The sequence below is a fragment of the Chinchilla lanigera genome, unplaced genomic scaffold, assembly GCF_000276665.1.
Source record: "Chinchilla lanigera isolate Chin_1 unplaced genomic scaffold, ChiLan1.0 scaffold00002, whole genome shotgun sequence".
In the NCBI taxonomy this organism is placed as follows: Eukaryota; Metazoa; Chordata; class Mammalia; order Rodentia; family Chinchillidae; genus Chinchilla; species Chinchilla lanigera.
Genome location: NW_004955403.1, coordinates 46023983 through 46042633, shown reverse-complemented (window position 1 = coordinate 46042633; position 18651 = coordinate 46023983). Strand labels below are relative to the sequence as shown.

Genomic DNA, 18651 nt, shown 5'->3' with positions numbered 1-18651 from the left:
AAAAAAAAAAAAAAAAAAAAAAAAAAAACCAACTTTATATACAAAGTCAAACTGAAACCATGGATTATGGAAAAAGGCGGGGATTATGGGTAACAGGGAAGAGGCTGGGCCAGAGCCAATACCACATTCTGAACACAGGGCCGGGGAGGGTGCTGGTTTCTTCTGGCGAGTCTAGGGTGGCTGGAACACAGTGTTCTACTGGCAACCGCAGCCCCACACCGAGGGCCTCCTCCTAGCACAGGCTCCATTCCACGACGGCCACACAGCGCCCCAGGAGCTGTGCCTGGAACCTACAGGGTTTGTGCCGTCCAGAGAAAGGGGTTTCTTGGCCCCCGCCAGACTCCATATCTGTCCCTTCATCAGACCTTGTCATGGGCTTGAAAAGCCTTTTCCTCCCGTCTTACTCAAAACTGGAAGAGGACAGGAGACAGCACGAGACTACAAGGGCCCTGGGAGAAATTCCAAGGTTGAGGGCAAAATGACATTCTAGGGGTGCAAAAGATGTTGTATTTAGTTGTAGCTGGAACTGGGGTTCTTCACACATCCATCCACATAGCACAGACCCCACCCTGATGGCTTGGCGTCCCCTGCAGAGGCTGCACACAGGGCTCAGCCACCCTGCCTATGGCTCCCAGGCCCTGCTCCAGCTGCTTTCTGGTACCAAAAGGGCTCTAACGTCTTCGGGCTCCATCGCTGACCTCAAACGCACTCCAGCGAGGCCCCTCAGTTGCTAGGCGCCGGCTCCTCCTTGTCCACCCAGCTGTCGGCCTGTGCGAGCAGACAGGACAAGGTTACGAGGGTGACATCAGAGGGTGCTGCCTCCTGCCGACTTCCCTAAAAACTAGTGGCTGAGGACCTGGGCAGGAGAGAAAGGAGCTCGCGTGCTGGCTGTCACCGCAAGGCCACTCCCCAGGGACAGAGAGCTCTCCCCAAAAGGCTACAGCGCCCCTCACGCCATCGCCCCTCACCTTCTCCACCATGCGCTGCACCTCCAGCTGCAGGGGGCCCAGGCGCCTGCGGAACTCCTGCAGCAGGCGCTGCAGCTGGCCCTTCTGCCGCTCGGCCATCCGGGCTGCATCCTCAGCCTCTGTCAGCCGCGCCCGCAGCTCCTGCATCTCTGCGGCCAGTGTCTTGTTTGTCACTTCAGTGGCTGAGAAACGGTTATGGCTCTCCTCTGTGCAGGGAGAGACAAACCAGAAAGCTCAGGCAAGGACGGGAGCCCAGACAAGGGCCTGGCCCTACCGAGCAGCGCCCTCGACCTCGCCCCGACACGCTGCACTCTGTCCCCTGGTGAGCACCCTACAGCCGCAGCCACTCACCCAGCTTCAGTTCCAGTGTGTGAATCTTGTTCTCCAGGTAGAGCCGCCCACTGTCCTGCTGCTCTGCGCGCTGCAGCAGGCTCCCCACGTTGATCAGGCTGCCGTTGTGGGGCACCAGGCCCTTGTGCTCCGTGGGAGCAGCACCTGGCTTTGCGCTCTTCCCAGAAGGAGGCAGCAGGTCCAGATTTCCTACAAGCGCCGTTTAAGAACATCAGGAGCCATCTCCAGGAGAAAGCAGCCTGCCCCGCCCGCCCAAGCCCCACAGGCCATGCGGTGCAGGCGGACATACCGAACAGCACCTCCTCTGGAAGTCCGCCGTCCACCGTCTCCGGGCGGCTGTACTGCAAGCTCCGATACTGACAAATGTTCTGCGTCACCACCCTGCTAACCAGCTGCTTGGCCTACAGAAAACACAGCCGCCACCTGCTGGTCAGAAGGAGCAAAACCTGGCTGGGGAGGGCCAGGCCTGTGGACTTAGGGAGGCCTCCAAGAAGACAAAAGGGGGGCAACCTGCTCTGCGCTGAGTCGGATGCCCAGCGTGAGGAGGACCCGCTCCAAGTCCCGCCGGTGCAGGTAGCCACACCAGTTGGCATCGAAGAACACGAAAGCCAGAAGGCAGTCCAAGGGGAGCACGGCAGAGGGGTCCAGCTCTTTGGGCTGCGAAGGAAACATGAACAGCTTTACAGTGGTGCTCAGTGGCTACATGGTGCAGGACACGGCCCCTTTACAGCGAGCAGCTCAGCCAGCAGCATTTAGGAGGCCTCGAAGCTGGAGGCGCAAATGGGGCACAAGCCTCTTGGGGAGCCTTCCCAAAAGACCCTACTGTTTTGTCAGGCACAGTCGTGCACGCCTGTAATCCCAGCACTTGGGAGGCTGAGGCAGGAGGATCGCTGCAAGTTCAAGGCCAGCCTGGGCTACAAAGTGAGCTCAAGGCCAGCCTGAACTGCATAGCGAGACCCTGTCTCAAAAATAAAGAAAAAAAAGTCCCTGCTGTTTGATCCACGCCTTGGAGTAAAATGTTTTCTATAGGCCAAGAACCGCCTTTGCAAGCCAAGATTCGCCTATTGGTGGAAGAAATCTCTGGTAGGTGTTCTGCTCCAGGCGGGAGTCAGAGGCCTCACCAAGCCTCACACCACAAGAAGACGTCTCACCATGTCCTGGAGGGAGGAGAATTCCATCTCCGACTGGTTTGAGGCAACAGACCGGACCTCCGAGTCTTCCAGCTTGGCTCCTGCTACAGAAAGCCGGAGCTTAATGTGGAGTGGGGCCCCAGGCACCCATCCTTGCTCCTCAGCCCCCAGAGAAAACCAGGCCAGCCAGACCCAGAGAGCCACCCAGGACCAGCGGCCCCTCACCCCGGACATACCGAACTCCTCCTCTCCATCATCCCTCAGAAGCAGCAGGTCCGGGTCCAGGGCCATCTCACACAGCTCCTCAGCCGCCTCACCCCGGGGCTTCTCCTCCTCCTCACTGCCAGAAGAGGGCGGTTTGGGCAAAAGCCCATCCTCTTTCTAAGAAAGCAGAACAAGGAGATGAGGGGAAAGAATGGGGTTCCCAGCGTACGAACAATATTGGCCAACACCTAAGGACCAGCTGTGTGCCAGGCACTGGGCTAGGGGCTTGGTGGGCTACTTTAAGCACGTGAGAGTTGGCGCACACCACAGGCACTTGGAGACATCTGGGCCTCTCCTTGGGAGGCAATCCCAGGCCCACAAGAAACTGTACCTGGGCGAGGAATAGATTCATACTTTAGAAATAGCAACACAATTTGTCTAGTTAACCACCAGGCAGTCCAAACCCCTCTCCTCCTCCCAGCATTCTTACTGACAGGGACGTCTGTGCTTCAACGGCTTGGCCATGCCTCCGTCCCCTCTGTGCCACCTCCCTTGCCCCAGGTGTGCCATTTCCGGGTATGTGGCCACATGCAGGAGATTCAGTACCCAGGCTTCAGTCTATCCCAGGCTTGGGAGAAGCAGGCAGTGAGGCAGGGAGCGGAAGACAGGCTGCGCAGCGTATGCGGGACAGACAGTGCCTGGCACCAGCGGGGACTCAGGGTGTTAGGCTCGATTACGCGGTCCTCAGGCCAGCCCCAGGCTGCCAGGTACTCACCAGCGGGGGGTCTGACTCAGCAGCTGTGCCCTCATTCTGTACCTCATCCTTGGACTCCTTGGCCACCTCCTCTTTGATCGCTTCCTCCTCTTTAGCAGCTTCTTCCTTGGCTGCCTCCTCCTTCTCGGGTTCAGGGGGAGACACGACCTTTTCAGGAAGGCTCAGCAGCATCTTATAAATCCTATAGCCAAAATCCCTCTGCAGCATCTCCAGAAAGAGCTCAGCCAACACCATCACCTGTTGGAATGGGCAGCAAGAGCCCATGAGCGCCGGGGAGGAGGAAGCAGGCCGCGCTCCACATCCCATCCACGGCCGCCTCAAGACTCCTCCACCTGCCTCAAAAGAGATCCTTTCTTTCGGCCTCCGATCCTCCACGATCACATGGAGGGACAGGTTGACACAGCCGGGACGCGCCATCACAGCGGGCTCTAGAGGGGGCGGGGGGGCCTCTGGGAGGTCAGTGTCCATCTCCTGCTGCGCAGTGCCCTCGGGCAGCTCGGCGTTCTGTTTAGAAGGGTCTGCTGCTGGCTCCGTGGACACGTCAGCGGCCTGTTCAGCGGGCTCTGCTTCCTGGGACAACAGCCAAGATGTGACCCTCCAGTGCTGGGTCAGGGACCTGCGTTCCCTGTCATCCTAAGGCTCGCTTACCCCTGCTGCCTCCTGCAGTGGGGGAGCTGCCTCGGCAGCCTTCTGCTGGCACAGGGCATCCCACTCCTCCAGAGTGGGCATGATGGTCCAAATGTCCGGCAGGTACACTACCACCGTGTGCAGCCGCCGGGGCGGTCCCGGGTGCAGGTACTGAAACTCGGCAAAGCGCCACCTGTTCATGGTACAGAGAAAGAGGTAGCCGTCAGCTTCATTCCTACTGACAGCGCGCTCAGAGATAAGTGCGTTCGTTTCCAGTCTGCGCCGAGCGAGTGCACCGCGTGCCCAGTGTGAAGGGCGCACACAGAGGTACAAAGTCCTCAGGTACTGACAGGCCATGGGAGGCGCAGAAGCAGACGGCTTACTTACTCTGTGCTGAGGCAACCTCACTCAGCACCCCAAGGCCCCGCCATGCTCAGGACCCAGCACCACCTGTGAGCAGCAGGGGGCCGGGAGCAGGCACAAGCTGTGAGCGGGCCCAGGAGTCGGCGGGGCGGAGGGCGTCAGCTGGGCCTTCCGAACAGATGCGGCTGGAGCAAGCTGGCCACACGCGGGGAAGCCACTCACCACTTGGTACAGGTGCTCAAGTCAATGCCAGTCTGGGCCTGGGCACAGCGGATAGCCGTGCGCACCAGCACCTGTGGGTCAGCCTGGGGGTCGAGGCCATCCAGGGAAGGAGACCACTCCCCCCCAACCAGTACTGCCTCATCTTCTTTCCGGCCCAGCAAAAACTGCAAAGAGATTGAGGGTGAAAGAAACCTACATTGCCTGCGGTCCCTATAGTGAGACAGGACTACCACCCATCAAGACCGAGGGCTGCAGGAAGCAGTAAAGACCACACCCAGGGCTCGCTGTCCGCCAGCACAAGGCAGCCACCTAACTCCGACACGGGCGTGCTACACACCACTGGAAACACAGTAGGCACCGGGGCCCGCACTGGGCCTCCTGCACCCAACTCTCACCTTCATCTGCTTCAGAGGATGCTCTGGCGTCTCCCTGGGCTCAGCCATGTCGTCCACAAAGAGCATGCAGCAGCGATACAGTTCCTCCAGGCCAGGGGAGGAGAGCAGCAGGACCTGCGCAGAGAGGACGAGACCCGCTCAGAGCTACCTCCTGCCTCTGGCACGGTGACAAACCAACAGAAGCCCCAGCAACCGACCTTGGAACTGTAAGTAGGGTCACTGTCCGCGGGGCTGGGCTCAGCACCAGTGTCTGGAGCCACCTCCTTCTCTGAAGAGACCTGGATCCGGCTGGGATGGTGGAGGGAGAAGGGCTGGCTCAGGGGGAAGGCCGCCAGCCAGCTCAGATGCACAGACAGAAAATCCGAGGGGACCAGCAGGCTGCGGTAACGACGCTGCAGTTCTAGGAAGTCACAGGTGGGGCTGGAGGAAGACGGCAGAGGGACCCACACTGAATAAAACACTAAGAACTAAAACCAAAGGCAGATATAACAGCACATGCCGGGGACAACCCCAGCTACTTGGGAGGCTAAGGGAGGTGGATCACAATTTCAAGGGTAACCTAGGCAAATAGCAAAACCCTGTCCAAAATAAAATGTCACAAACAGCTGGGGCTCTAGCTCAGTGACAGAGCGCTTGCCTAGCATGAACAAGGCTCTGGATTCAATCCCCAGTACCACCGGGGAAAAACAATACGGTAAAAGACTACAAGAATGAACAATTTATTTTTCAGTTTGGAAAATAAGGACTTTCTAAGTAAAACACCTTGTGAAGGTAACAGTGGATCTGGCACCACTGATACACAACCTCCTTATGGCAAACAAAGTCACACTGGGAAAGGAAAGAAGCACCTGCATTACAAAACAGAGAAACGGTTGTTTCTTACTGCAAAGGAACTCACAAGCAGTAAGAAAAAGTACAAGCACCTAAGAGAAAACTGGGAATATTGACATCGACAGGTATGTAATAGAAAAAGAAAGACTTAAAAAGCTTGTGAAATGTATAATTAAAGACGCAGCCAGGCGTGGTGGCGTACGCCTGTAGGGCCAGCACTCAGGAGGCTAAGACAGGAGGATTACCATGAGTTTGAGGCCAGCCTGGGCTCCATAGTGAGTTCAAGTCCAGCCTGAACTATACAGTGATACCCTGGTCTCAAAAAACAAAACAAAGCAAAACAAACAAACAAAAAATTAAGGCTGGGCATGGTGGCCTATGCCTGTAATCCTAGGCTGAGGCAGAAGGACCACTGCAAGTTTGAGGTCACCCTGGGCTACATGAGTTCAAGGCCAGCCTGAACTACACAGTGAGCCCTTGACTCCAAAACATAAAAATAAATAAATAAATAAATAAAATAAAGATGCAAATCGGAATAACATTTTTCACCAGTTAGATGCAAAGATGAAAAAGGTGAACAAGACCGTTGGCAAAGGTCTCAGGAAGCAAGCCCTTGAGGGCCTCTGGCCAGAGTGTGAACGAAGACAGCGTCTTTCAGATACTAGCAGAAGATAGCAGTTTAAAATAAAACACTGTGCAAAAAAAAAAAAAAATAGGGGCCAGAGATATAGCTCAGTGGCACAGCGCATGCCCAGCAAGTATGAGGTCCTGAGTTCAATTGCCAGTACCAAAAATAATTAATTAATTAAATAAAATAAAATGAAACACTGTGAACCAGCTACTCCGTTCCAGTAAGACACTTGCATCCCTATGCACCTTGATGTATGGGGAAGGATGTTTATTACAACATTGAAAATAAATCTATTGCAAGTGGAGAGCTGCTTAAACAAATTACACTTCATTCATTCAATGGAGAGGTACAAGTGCTGAAAGAATGAGATTAATAAATGTTAATAGAGAATAAGTTCTAAGATAAAAGAACCAAACAGGATGTACAATAGGATTCTATTGGTTGGTTTAAAAAAATAAAAGCTGGCCAGGTGTGGCGGCGCACACCTTTAATCCCAGCACTCGGGAAGCTGAGGCAGGAGAATTGTTGTGAGCTGGAGGCCAGCCTGAACTGCATAGTGAGACCCTATCTCAAAAAGACCAAAAAAATAAAAATAAAAACAATTTTAAAAGCTGCCAGAACGTACATGCACTTGCATAGACCCTATCTCCATCACCCTAGATTCTTGAGGCAAGTGCCCGCCTCCTCAGCCTGACACGCACCTGTCCACGGTGTAGGGCGTGAGATGGACCCGGTAAGGAGGCAGGTCATGCCTTGGCTTCTTAGCACCCCAAGGCTCTCCACCAGCCCGCTGCTTGCGTTTCTTGGAGTCATAGTCGTCACTGGAGGTGGAGCCATCACCGGAAGAAAGAAACCGTACTGTCACACATGCGTTCAATAAAATGGGGCTAAAACAAAGAGCTGGAAACAACCTGAATCCCCAACACGAAAAAATGGGTAACCAGGCATGGTGGTGCACGCCTGTAATCCCAACTCTCAGAAGGCTGAGGCAGAAGGATTGCTGGGAGTTCGAGGCCAGCCTGGGCTACACAGCAGCCTGAACTACATACCGAGACTCTGTCTGTGGGGACAGCAGGAGAGAGAGAGAAGGGAAAAAAGCAAGCAAGCATGCTAACAGCCACATGACAGAATGTTAAAATGATATTAAAATGGATATTTTCTAAACACAGATATTTAAAGCTTCTTACTACCATAGAAAAATCTGTATGTTAAGCAAAAAGCATGATATATATACGGCACATTTCAACTATGCCCCCCAAGAGCCCTAAAATACTGAAGGTGGCCACCTTTGACTGACAAGCTTGTGAATAATTTTCCCTCCCTCATATTTTTTGAACTTCACAAATTATAGTTAACATGTAATTTTTTTTTGGAACCGGGAATCAAACTCCGGACCTTGCGCTCGACAGGCAGGAGCTTACGCCACTGAGCAATATCCCTGGCCCACCATGTAATTGTTTAAAGGAAAAAGAGAGCTGAATTTTTTTAACAAGAGATGCATGTATGCTTGTTATGGATTCTGGAAAATAAATCTGTCATTAAAAGACAGTTTGTGCTAATAAACCTGACCAGTACGTATTAGTCATAAAAACACTAAAACTCTTTACTCCACTAATTTCACTCTTGAAAAATCTATCTCAAGGGAGTTAATTCAAAACAAGAAAGAAGATTATATGTAGTGAGAAAATAGCAACATAAACTGGGAGTAAACACACATATCCATCAACACTTGAATTTTTATAGAATGTAAACACAATAACCCCACCAGGGGCCAGGGATATAGCTCAGCGGCTGGGGATATAGCTCAGCGGCATAAGCTCCTGCCTGGCAAGCGCAAGGTCCTGAGTTCACTTTCCATTACCCAAAAATGAATAAATAAATAAATAACCCCACCACCACTGAACAATCATGAGGATTATGCTGCAATATGGAAAAGGTGCTTAAGAATCACAAACATAATCTGCACTCAGATTAAAATTGTAAAAAGTAATGTACATGTACAGATTAAAAACTAGAAAAGCTCACAGGAGAAAAAAGTGGCAGTGATTTTCCTTTTCAAAATTGTTTTCCAAAGTTCTTTAATAGCTACATGTTAATAGCATTATTAAAGGGAAGGAGGTGAGAACACTACCTTTTAATATTATTTTCATATAATAATATTACATGTGTTACTTTATACATTTTTGTAATCACTTATTATAGGATCTCTTATTATGGTGTGACTTTACACATCTGCATAATCACTTAATATAGGGGGTGCAATAAAAATAGTGGCGGAAAATCTTTGCACTCTTCCCTATAAAATGCCAGATTGCGGACACAGCTGTGGCAGAATGCTTGCCTAGCTTGTACAAGGCCCTGGGTTTGATCCCCAGCACCACAAAAAATAAACTAAAATGCTACACCAGTAAGGGATAAATCCCTGTCACAAGAGACAGAAAACAAACTGGCAATTCTCAATGCCCAGATAACTGAGCTGATTCCACAGGCCACAGCCTGGTAACTAAGCTGTGAGGCTTCGTTCTGTCCGGTTCATGAGCACCTCCATCTCCCACCTCTCACCCTTTTGGGACACGTGCTTCCGGGATTCTAATGGCAGAGCCTTTCCAACTTGTTCCAACAGCCCTCTTCAGCTCACCGGGGCTCGGTGAGCTCTTCAGTAAGCACTGTGCGCCTCTAGCTAAACTGTGTGCCCACTGGTCCCGTGGACTTGGCAGCTGGCCTTCTGCCCTCGCTGGGAATCATCGGGAGCAGGTCTTAAGGGGAGCTGGTGGAAGACACGTCAGCAGCCACAGCAGAGGCCAGCCAGTCTAAAGCCCTCAGTTGCTCAGCTTGTGCAGGCCAATGGGGACACAGTTCCCTGTATCCCAAAGACTGGGACTCGACACTAGGGTTCCACACAAAACGTGGCCAAGTGCTTTACAAACTCATGTCATTCGCCAGCGTGACCTAATTCCTACCAGCCCTCTTCCTCCTCCCACACTCTTGCTGCTGACTGGTGGTCCCATCTCCCTCCCTCCCTCCTTCCTCCAGCAGCTCTGCCACCGAAGCACCCTGACCCGAATTGGTGCCATCACAGGAGCTGGCACACCCAGGACGATCCAGTGCAACTGACTACAGAAAGCTCAAATGGGAACCAAACACACCAAGTCCCCAGCGGTCGCTGATTTGTACCGTGGCCACACTAAGGAAGGCTTGCACTGGCTCACAGAAAGGCAGCGGGGAGGTCTTTGGAAATGAAGACCAGCAGATGCACAGGACAGGAGGTGTGGTGTGTTCCCAGAGACTGGAGCAGGCCGGAGGGTGTCAGTGGTGGAGACGGCACGGAGCACAATCCCAGAGCCGCCTCCTGCTTCAAATCACAATGACCTATCCAAGGCAGCAGGCGCCCACTTCCACACAGGCACTGGCTATCTCACTCTGCCTCAACTTCTCTGAGCCACACGTGCTCTTGGAAGTGTTTACACTGGGCTGTGTTGCTTGCTCTTACCGTGTAATCATCTACTGGCATCTGCGAGAAGGCATGTTCCCTTCCTGCACATTTCAAACTTCAAAAGAGAACTACATGAGGGAACTTTCTAGAGTGATCTTTCTTGAGAGAAGATTACAGGGGATTTTTCCATTTACCAAAATTGGCCAGGTAAACTTTGCACTTTTCACTACACAAACTCCACCTTAAAAAATAAATCAAGTAGGAGGCAGTGAGTAGATGGAGGAAGAGGTGAAAAAAAAAGCAGATGATGACATTTGCTGAAGCTGGATAAAGAGATACAAGAAGGTTACTGTATCTTTCCATTTGTTTTGCATACATTGAAATTTTTCATTATGAAAAGTTCAGCAAGCTGGACACAGGGGCACACACCTGTGATCCCAGCTACTCAGGCGCCTGAAAGCCAGAGGACCTCAAGTTAGAGGCTTGCCTGGACAACTTAGCAAGACCCTGTCTCAAAATAAAAAATGAAAGTAAGGGCTGGGCGTGGAGCTCAGTGGTAAAGCACCTGTGACTCATAAAATAATGATAAGCAAAACTTCCGGGAGAGTAAGGTAGGATAAGGGACACGTGCACTGGAGACAGACGGCACACGCCGGGCAGTCACCAAAGCTCACAGATGACGAAGGACCACCAGGATCTCCCCGGGCTGAAGTCAACCGCACTTGCTCTACCTCTAGCCAAGAAAGCCTGCTGCCTGCTCCTCCAGGAGTGGGAAGTAGCAATATTTTAACAGGGCACTTAAGTAAATGGCACATATAAAGAATCACTTTAAAGGAGGAATTAAAACATTCACTATAATGTTACTTTTTCTGACATGTTACTATGTTCTTGAAACAATTCTTGTAGTTTCAGTCTTAGGAACTAGAAATAAAAGGGATGTTATGTGTCTAAAAAGTATCTAATATGACATTCTGAAAGCTGACCCATACCAAATCCCTACTCTGCTGAGCCAGTGTATAAGGGTCTAAGATTTGCATATACATGTCAATGTGTCTGCCTGTTTCACAAGAAAGGGACTGGGATCCAGCTGCAGGAAGAGAATATTAGTTATCAACACGTGGCCAAAAAAAAAGGGGCACTACACCCGAAGGAAACGAAATAAAACATCTGTTCCCGCCTGATCTTCCTCTTACCTTCGGCCCTGGTCCAGCCGTCCGTGAGGGCCCCGAGCAGGAAATCTGTTCAGGTGGCTCAGGTGAAGTGTGTGGGAGGTCTGGAAGAGACTCAGAGCTACAGAGAAGAAACGCCGTGACTCAAACACCCTGAAAACCAGCTTCCCCCTCCCTTCCTTCCAGGGTGCAGGAGTACCCACGTCTATCCTGAGAGCAGCGGCCTGAAAGTTACAAGTCACTCATCCAGAGCACTCCGCACAGCCACACCCCAACATCCATCCACGCCACTGGTACTCACGCTTCTGAGGAAAGAGTGGGGGAATCCGGTGAGGCTGGAAGATTAACTGGGGCTGAGCTCCCAGGATCCCTTGCTTCTGGCCCAGAGCTGCCACATGCAGAAGGGGAGGTGCTGGGGACTTCAGTAGGGGCTGCGGGACAGTTGCCAGGAAATTCAGGGCATCCCAAAGTTGACACATTTAATACCTTGGAAAGATGCAGTCCCGCCCCCTTGACAAAAATAAGGTTCTTGCCCGGCTATCAGGGCACAGAGGCTTGCCTCCCTCTCCCCCTCCAGGGCACATGTACATGCAGATGAGTACCTGGTTGGAGAGCGTTTGCACCTTGACAGCATTCCAGGGCACAGCCTGGCCTGGGTTGTACGCAGCCTTCACCAGCACCTTCTCACCCAGCTGGGGCAGTCGGCCCTTCACCACACTACCAGCACACAAGCAGGAGACCCCATCAGGAAGGACCCTGGCCGAGCCACCCTGACTGGCCCATGGCCGTTCAGATTCCTCACACATTGCATAAACACAGCAAAGCAATGGCTCGAGAGAGGCGGGCCCCACCAGCGCGGTGACAGAAGCGAATTCAAGCAGCATTTCCAGGAGGGGACTCGTTTCAAGTCTACCTTAGCTGAAAAAAGACCTCCTCGTCCACCACTCCAAAGTAGTCATGCAAGCTGGTAACAATCCCAGTGAAGACTCGCTGCTTCTCCCCACCCTGCAAGAAAAAAGGCAGCTTTAAAATAATAAGGAGCAACCTGAACAGAATCACTGTCTGCCTCCAGCATCTCCTCTCTGTCTGGAGCCTGGCTCAGAACGCTGTGTCAAGATTCACACCAACCTGGGCCTGGTGGCCCACACCTGTAATCCCAGCACTCTAGAAGGCTGAGGCAGGAGGACTGCAAGTTCAAACCCAACCTGAGCAACTCAGTGATTTAGCGAGACCCTCTCTCAAAATTTGAAAAAGGATAGGGATGTAGCCCTGTGTGAATGCCCTGGACTCAATTCCCAATACTGGGGAAAAAATAAAAGACACTAACTGTTGGGGCAGCTAATTCTTAACTCACAAGATTTTTCTAGGATTTTCAATTCTTTAATCCCAAGAAGCATCCTGAAGATTTCTCTGGAGGCAGAAATTAAGACTGCCCAACCTGAGGAATGTCTAGTCACCCCCCACCCAGCCTACTAGCAGGACGGGAGTCAGGCATGCCGACCACTCTAACGTAAGAACCGAGGGCGCATCAGAAATGCGTGCGTGCTGAGGCAGGGCCAAGGCTGAAATTCCCTAGAATGGACACCCAACCTACCTGAAGGTGCCTGGCATTTTGCGACAGGTCTGTGGCCACAGGAGGAGTAAGCAAACCAGGGGGAGGGCCCAGAAGAGATGTTGAAGCGGCGCCTATGGGGACAGAGAAGCAATCTCCAGGAATCGCATCTACCTCCCTAAGCACTGCAGATAGCTAAGAGGTCACTGTAAACCAGGGGGCACAGCGCCTGCAGCCAGCTCTTCCTCGGCCTCACTGGCAACCATTGTGGTGATCTCATTTCCTAAGAATCAGCAGCAGCAAACTGCTCGCCACCAGGGAAGCCCCAAAAGCCACACTTTGGGAAACTTAATTCCAGCACGCACAGATCCCTGCACGAGGCCAGTTAGGGAAAACAGTGATCACCTGAGAAGTTGCGTCCCCCTGGAAGCGGGTTGATCCGCTGGCGCTTAAACTGGGACATTGGGAATGCTGTCCTCTTTCAGAATCTTGGGGAAAAACCTTCAATTAGAAAAGAAAGAAGTTAACCCCTCATATGGGAGATTTCCACCTCTCCCAGAAAAAGAGGAGAATCTTAAGGATCTTAAGGGACGTGAGTACTAAGGATGGAGAAGCAGTGGTGAGGTTATAGAGAGAGGCAGGAAGGGCAGGAAGAGATTACACTGTTCCAGTCTGCTCTCAGAGAAACCGAGTGGAGGGTGATACCGACATGCTGTTTGACAGAGACGCAAACTAGAGACCAGAGAGATCAGGAGACTCGCCCCAGGCCGCAACACCAGGTAGTGACAAAACTGCGACTCACACTGAGGTCTCCCAACAACTTAGCTCGCCTCTCATTATCCCACACCACCCACAGAGAGGTTAGAGAGTGGGGGCTGAAAAGAGCTCCGATGACATTCATTCATTCAAAAACATCCGCCAAAACGTTCCACGATGGGCCTGAAAAAATGGAGGAGGCCGGTGCGGGCCCTGTCCCCGGAAGCCTGGCCCGCTGTCGCCCAGACCGGCGCGTGGGAACAGGGTTCTCCGGGCGGCCCAACGCCGATCGACCCAGGACCGCCCTCCTGCTCCCGCTCCCCGGTCCTCCCGTCCGCCCCAGCAGCAGCCGGCGCGTCCTCCTGGGCCGGGCTGCGGTGAGGCCACCGTGGGAGGACGAAGGCGCGCGCGGTTTCTCCTCCTCCCGCCCGCCCCCGGGCCGAGGCCGTTGCCAGGGAGACGAGGCTCGCAGTCCGAAGGGGGCTCTGCCCCTTGGGTGTCCCGAGCATCTGTGCCGCCCGACCCCCCACAGCCCCCCGGCCGGGAGAGCGGAGAAGGGGCAGAGAAGCTGCAGGGGGCCACCCAACCCACCTGCGGGCCAGGGCCGCGACACTGGGGGGACAAAGACACCCGGAACCACCAGAGCCGCTGCTGCCGCCACCACCGGAAGCGTCTCTCCGGAAGTGCGACCACTGGTCGGAAGCTGCCACTCTGCCGGATATGGTCCCTCCCTCGCCTCCACGGACGTCTCCCTTCCCCCACGCCCGCCTGCCATCCCACTGCAACAGTGGAGCGGAAGTGCGCCTTCCCGGATCGGATGTGCTTTCACCAGGCGCGCCTCAGTGGTGTCCTTGCTTAAGTGTCCCGTCACAAAAGCAGGCTTCGGAGCGTTGGTTCCAATGATAGTAGAAGCTGATCCATAGACTTGCTATCCAAAGATAGCAGAAGCTGAACCCCAACACACCGGAAGGGCGTACCACCCACACACCTGCCTTACTCTGGCAGCCCTCAAGACTACAGTAGCAAGAGAACTAGCCTCACCTAACTGGAAGAGGGACATGCCTGATCAGTGTCCCTACCTAGGAAACATTCTTCTGTATGACTCAAGCCAATCACCCCATCCCCATTCTTGTCCTTCTACTGACTGCAACCCTTAACAACCCTGGGGAGTAAGCACATCAGGAATCTGTGCCCTAATTCTCTAATATGAAATTTAAAGAGATTTCAATTAAATGACTTTGCTCAAAATCTTGCCAAGACAGTGGGAGAATCTAGTCCCGTTAACAGTCCCAGTCCCCCCCGAACCTGACTTCCCCATCACCCCTCCAGCCCAGCCTCCCTCCAGCACCCATACCCTCCCCATTTCCCATTCACTTTACATTCACAGCACACTTGGAGACAGTTTCATCTCATTTTATCCTCATAACAAGCTTGTGAGGTAGGTAAGGCAGGCATCATTATCCCAAATGGGAAGCTGTGGCTCAAAAGTTGAGACTTTGTCAAGTCTAACAGCTATGTAGCATTAGCTTCAGGTTTCAGCTCTGACACGTACAAGCTAGTATGGAGCACAGCAGCTGAGAACCAGCCCTGAAGGCTATTCCGCTGTGCCCCACACTGTCCCTGATCCTCCCCCATGCCTGCGCACTCTTCACACAGTCCACAGGAGCTCCAGGTGCACGACTAATACAGAGGTAGCCAAGACAGCAGTCTTCTTTGTGCTGGAGCTGCCAATTCAGTCACGAGGAGGAAAGCTGGAATCCAGATCAGTAACCCCTGTGTGGACTGAAGCCTAGCTCCACCCTTCCATAGTTACCCAGCCCCTTGGATGCAAGATTCCAGCGGGCATAGTTGGATCCAGCCAGTTACCAATCCCGACAGTCCCACACACATGTATCATCATACATGAACACGCATCTGCAACATGCTGAGCCCAGACACATCGTCCTGCCAAATACACGGAGGCCTGATAAATAAGTTAGTTCACATTGTCTGGGCCCAGGGATTTCTAGCAAGGAAGCGGAGCTCTGAAGTTGCCACACCCTGGGCCCTTTCCAGGAATTAGGGCTCCTCTGCCACAGTGCTCAGTGGAGAAAGACTCAGTCCTCGCCTTGGAGAAGGGCATGCATCAGTAGCTTTTCCTGGCAGTGCAGAAAAGCAGCAACAGGGGAAAGGACAAGAAAGACTCCGAGGCAAATCCCCTTTGCCAGGGCTACCAGCTACATCGAGGCCTCAACATACTGAAAAGTTTTTTGCCCGTTGCTTCTTAACCACTAATGACGGCATAAAAGTCTTCCGTTGGGGGTGGCACTGAGGGCTTTCAGAGAAGTCCCTGGACTCAGTCCTGTGGAAAAGAAAAGGAGTCTTCAAGCACCCAGGAAAGAATAGCCCCAGACTTGATAGAGCGTTGCTTAGCTGTTGCGGGGAGCCTGGAGATGTTAAGCTGGTGCTTCTTCCTCTAGAGAATTAGTAACAGCACCGAGTATGATAGACCTTACCGAAAGTGAAACTCTTTGTCGGGGCCTTTACCTCGCTCTCCCCACAAACCCAGGGTGCTGGTTTAAATTTCAGTGTTGAGGGACAAGGGGTTGCAGTGAGATTTCCCATAATCTGGTCCTGGCTCTGTCGCCCACTCACTCAGCAGCTTTGGGAAAACCACTGCCTCCGGTCCCACCCAGGTCCCAGCTGCCTTATCTGTAAGCGGGGCATTTTAGCAACTTTCTCTTCCTTCCAGCGGCCCCTCCAACACATTTTTCAACTTTCACAGGGACAAAAACGACAACTGGCAGGACGACCTCAGCAGTCCATTTCACCGCTCTCCTCTCCTCCCTCTTCTGGACTGGGCACAGGGCTCACCTGGGGCCACAACCATCAGGAGGGACAGAGTGCTCAGGGTGTCCGGGGCTCCTCCAGCGGATCCGGTTGAGCAGCACCTTGATCTTGTCCCAGTGGGAGGGGCTCTGCTGAGCAGATGGTAGGGGGTCACCAGAGCCCCTCCGTACACATATGTGCCCCGCCAAAGCCCCCAGGCACAGCTGTCACCTGCTCCTGACAAGAATCCTGTCATTTTCCCAACATTTCTAGCCTTCAGAGTACCCACCCCACCTCACCCCACCATCCCCCAGCCTATCACATGCCCCACATGTGTCCACCTTGTGTCCGCACTACCTTGTGTCCCAGGGAGGGCGGAAAGCTGTCAGTTGGTTCCCCCGGGATCTCTGGCAGTTGGGGAGGGTTGGAACTGAGCATCCCAACCTCCGAGCGTGAGGCTGCCTCTGTCCCTTCAGAAAGAGAACCAGGTTACCTGGGTCCAGGAACAAGAAGTTACCCCCTCAAGCTTTGGCTCAGGGCCTCAACTGAAGCACCTGAGCCAGGTGAGACACAGAGGAAGACAGAATTGCCCCTCAACTGAGCACAGCGGTGCATCTCTGCAATCACAGCACTCAGGAGGCTGAGGCAGGTCTGCTACAAGTTCTAGGCCAGCTTGAGCTACACAGCGAGACCCTGTCTCAAAAACAAATTGCCCCTCACCTGTCTCATTTGTTGGGCTTAGCAGCTCCTCTGACCCGTGCACCCCATTGCCTGGGGCAGATGAAAGGGAAGGTAAGGGAGCCAGGGCCAGCTCCTCTTCCAGATCCTGGAACGGGAGAGATGGGGCGGTCAGGGCCTGACAGGATGGCTCTGGAAGCAGTGACAGTTCCCGGGGCCCTGCCCTTCTGTCTCCTTCCCCTGCTGGCCTGGCTGCCCTGCTCAGGGGCTCACTCACCTCTGGGGGCCTCTGGCTCTGCAGCTGCAGGTAGAGCTGCTGCAGTCTTGCCATCTGCTCCAGCACCAGGCACAGGTGCTCCAGGTAGCGAAGCCCTTGCCCTGGGAGGCAGGCCCAGCCTCTGGGCACCACGGCTGCCACCTGGGGGATCACAGTCAAGTAGGGGAGACTCTGGGCAGCCAGGCTGTGCCCCACCAGCAGATGGGGGTGCAGCAGGCAGGTGAGGAGCACACACCAGCTGGCTGCCCCCTGCCGGCTGCACGGGACCCAAACCTGCCCAGCTCCCCTGTGGGGGTGGCCACCACAGTTGGGAGTGGCATGAGGCCAACAGCAGTGATATAACCGTCAATTAGGGGCAAAGAAAGCCCCACCCTGAGAGAGCTCCAGGGAGAATGAGAGCAGGTGGGAGTCCCCAGCAGTCCCATGTGGCCCCGCCATTTCCCCCCCTGCTTCCCCCAGCCCCAGGCCCACACTCACCACCTCTGCCTCTTCCAGGTCCACCTCTGGCTCGGCCTGCACCTCGGCGGGCTCCTGTCCGGCTCCCAGCAGGGGCGTAACACACCCAGGCCTGCTCCGCGGTGCCGGTGGTGGGACATGGTGCTGTGCGGACAAGCGGGGACGCACCTGGGACCGCTCCAGAACCTGCTCCAACTTGCGGCTGGCCAGCAGCCGGTCCAACTGGCCAGGGGGCTCCAGGGCAGCAAGGGCTGAGGGCTCAGGGCTCCCCAGGGGCTTCATGTTCAGAGAGTCCTGAGAGAGGCCTGGGAAGGTGGCCAGGGGGCTGTGCCCTGCCACCGTCTCCACCCCTGAGTCCCACGAGGCCAGTTTGGGAGGAGGCACCTGCCCCTCCAGCCACTGTGGCTCGCCCTCTCCTTCCCGGAGGCCCGGCGTGCATCCAGGAGCCAAGTCTGGGATCCGTCTATAGGTGCTGGTGACCCCAGGCACAATGCAGCCATGTGCCAGGGCCTTGCCAGCCCCATCTGCAAGGAGAGCCAGTGTCAGGCTGGGCAGTCTGTCCTCAATGCTCCTGGCATTCCTGGCAGCTGGCAGCATTCCCCTGAGGAGGGGCACCCTGGGCCGGTGGTAAGAGGAGGCACCAGGCCGGCCAAAGCCCCATCCCCACAGGGCTCCAGCCCAGCTTCACATTTGTGTGGAACACTGACAGCAAGGAGGACCCACCCTTTGGGCTGTGTGGTAAGCAAAGCCCTTGTAGGTCATGCATCTCTCCTTAGATGCCCTGTGTCCCCCCACATTCTGCCTAAGCCCCCCTCTTCTAATTGGAGAGCCCTTTCCCCAAGAAAAAAATTGGGCTTTCAGGAGAGGGGACGGTACACAGCATGAAGCCTGGGGTCCACACTGTCCTCGGGGGTCCTGAGGCACCAGAATGCAAGATGAAGTGTCTCCTGGAGCACATGGAAAAGACCAATAGCAGCAGCTACTGGTGGAGATGAAGTGCACCAGGAGGCTGAGGCAGGAAGGAG

The 18651-nt window shown here is 54.0% G+C and overlaps 2 protein-coding genes across 4 annotated transcripts; both read right to left on the bottom strand.

Annotated features, from left to right (window-relative positions):
• Window positions 1-479: 479 nt before the first annotated feature.
• Window positions 480-14637, bottom strand: Ccar2 (cell cycle and apoptosis regulator 2). 3 transcript variants are annotated; one of them, XM_005373684.2, is made up of 22 exons: window positions 13999-14636; window positions 13454-13590; window positions 13057-13152; window positions 12694-12785; window positions 12013-12104; window positions 11702-11816; window positions 11401-11530; window positions 11124-11220; window positions 7199-7318; window positions 5233-5455; window positions 5036-5149; window positions 4641-4804; window positions 4077-4248; window positions 3765-3998; window positions 3429-3665; window positions 2686-2830; window positions 2471-2553; window positions 1830-1976; window positions 1609-1720; window positions 1320-1508; window positions 969-1174; window positions 480-768 (listed from the first exon to the last, which is right to left on the bottom strand). In XM_005373684.2, exons 3-22 carry the CDS (start codon window positions 13112-13114, stop codon window positions 724-726), a joined length of 2775 nt encoding a protein of 924 aa, XP_005373741.1. In that variant the 5' UTR covers window positions 13115-13152; window positions 13454-13590; window positions 13999-14636; the 3' UTR covers window positions 480-723. The 3 variants fall into 3 exon arrangements, with proteins under 3 accessions (XP_005373741.1, XP_005373742.1, XP_005373740.1); XM_005373685.2 differs by lacking the exon at window positions 13454-13590 and having other exon boundaries at window positions 3471-3665; window positions 13999-14637; XM_005373683.2 differs by lacking the exon at window positions 13454-13590.
• Window positions 14638-14799: 162 nt separating this feature from the next.
• LOC102012917 (chromosome unknown open reading frame, human C8orf58) lies at window positions 14800-18150 on the bottom strand (the record flags this gene model as incomplete). The annotated part of the gene is given in 6 exon segments (XM_005373682.2): window positions 14800-15748; window positions 16261-16364; window positions 16573-16685; window positions 16936-17041; window positions 17171-17311; window positions 17648-18150. Coding segments are annotated over 6 exon segments (1079 nt in total), but the record flags the coding sequence as incomplete, so codon positions are not given.
• Between the last annotated feature and the right edge of the window lie 501 nt (window positions 18151-18651).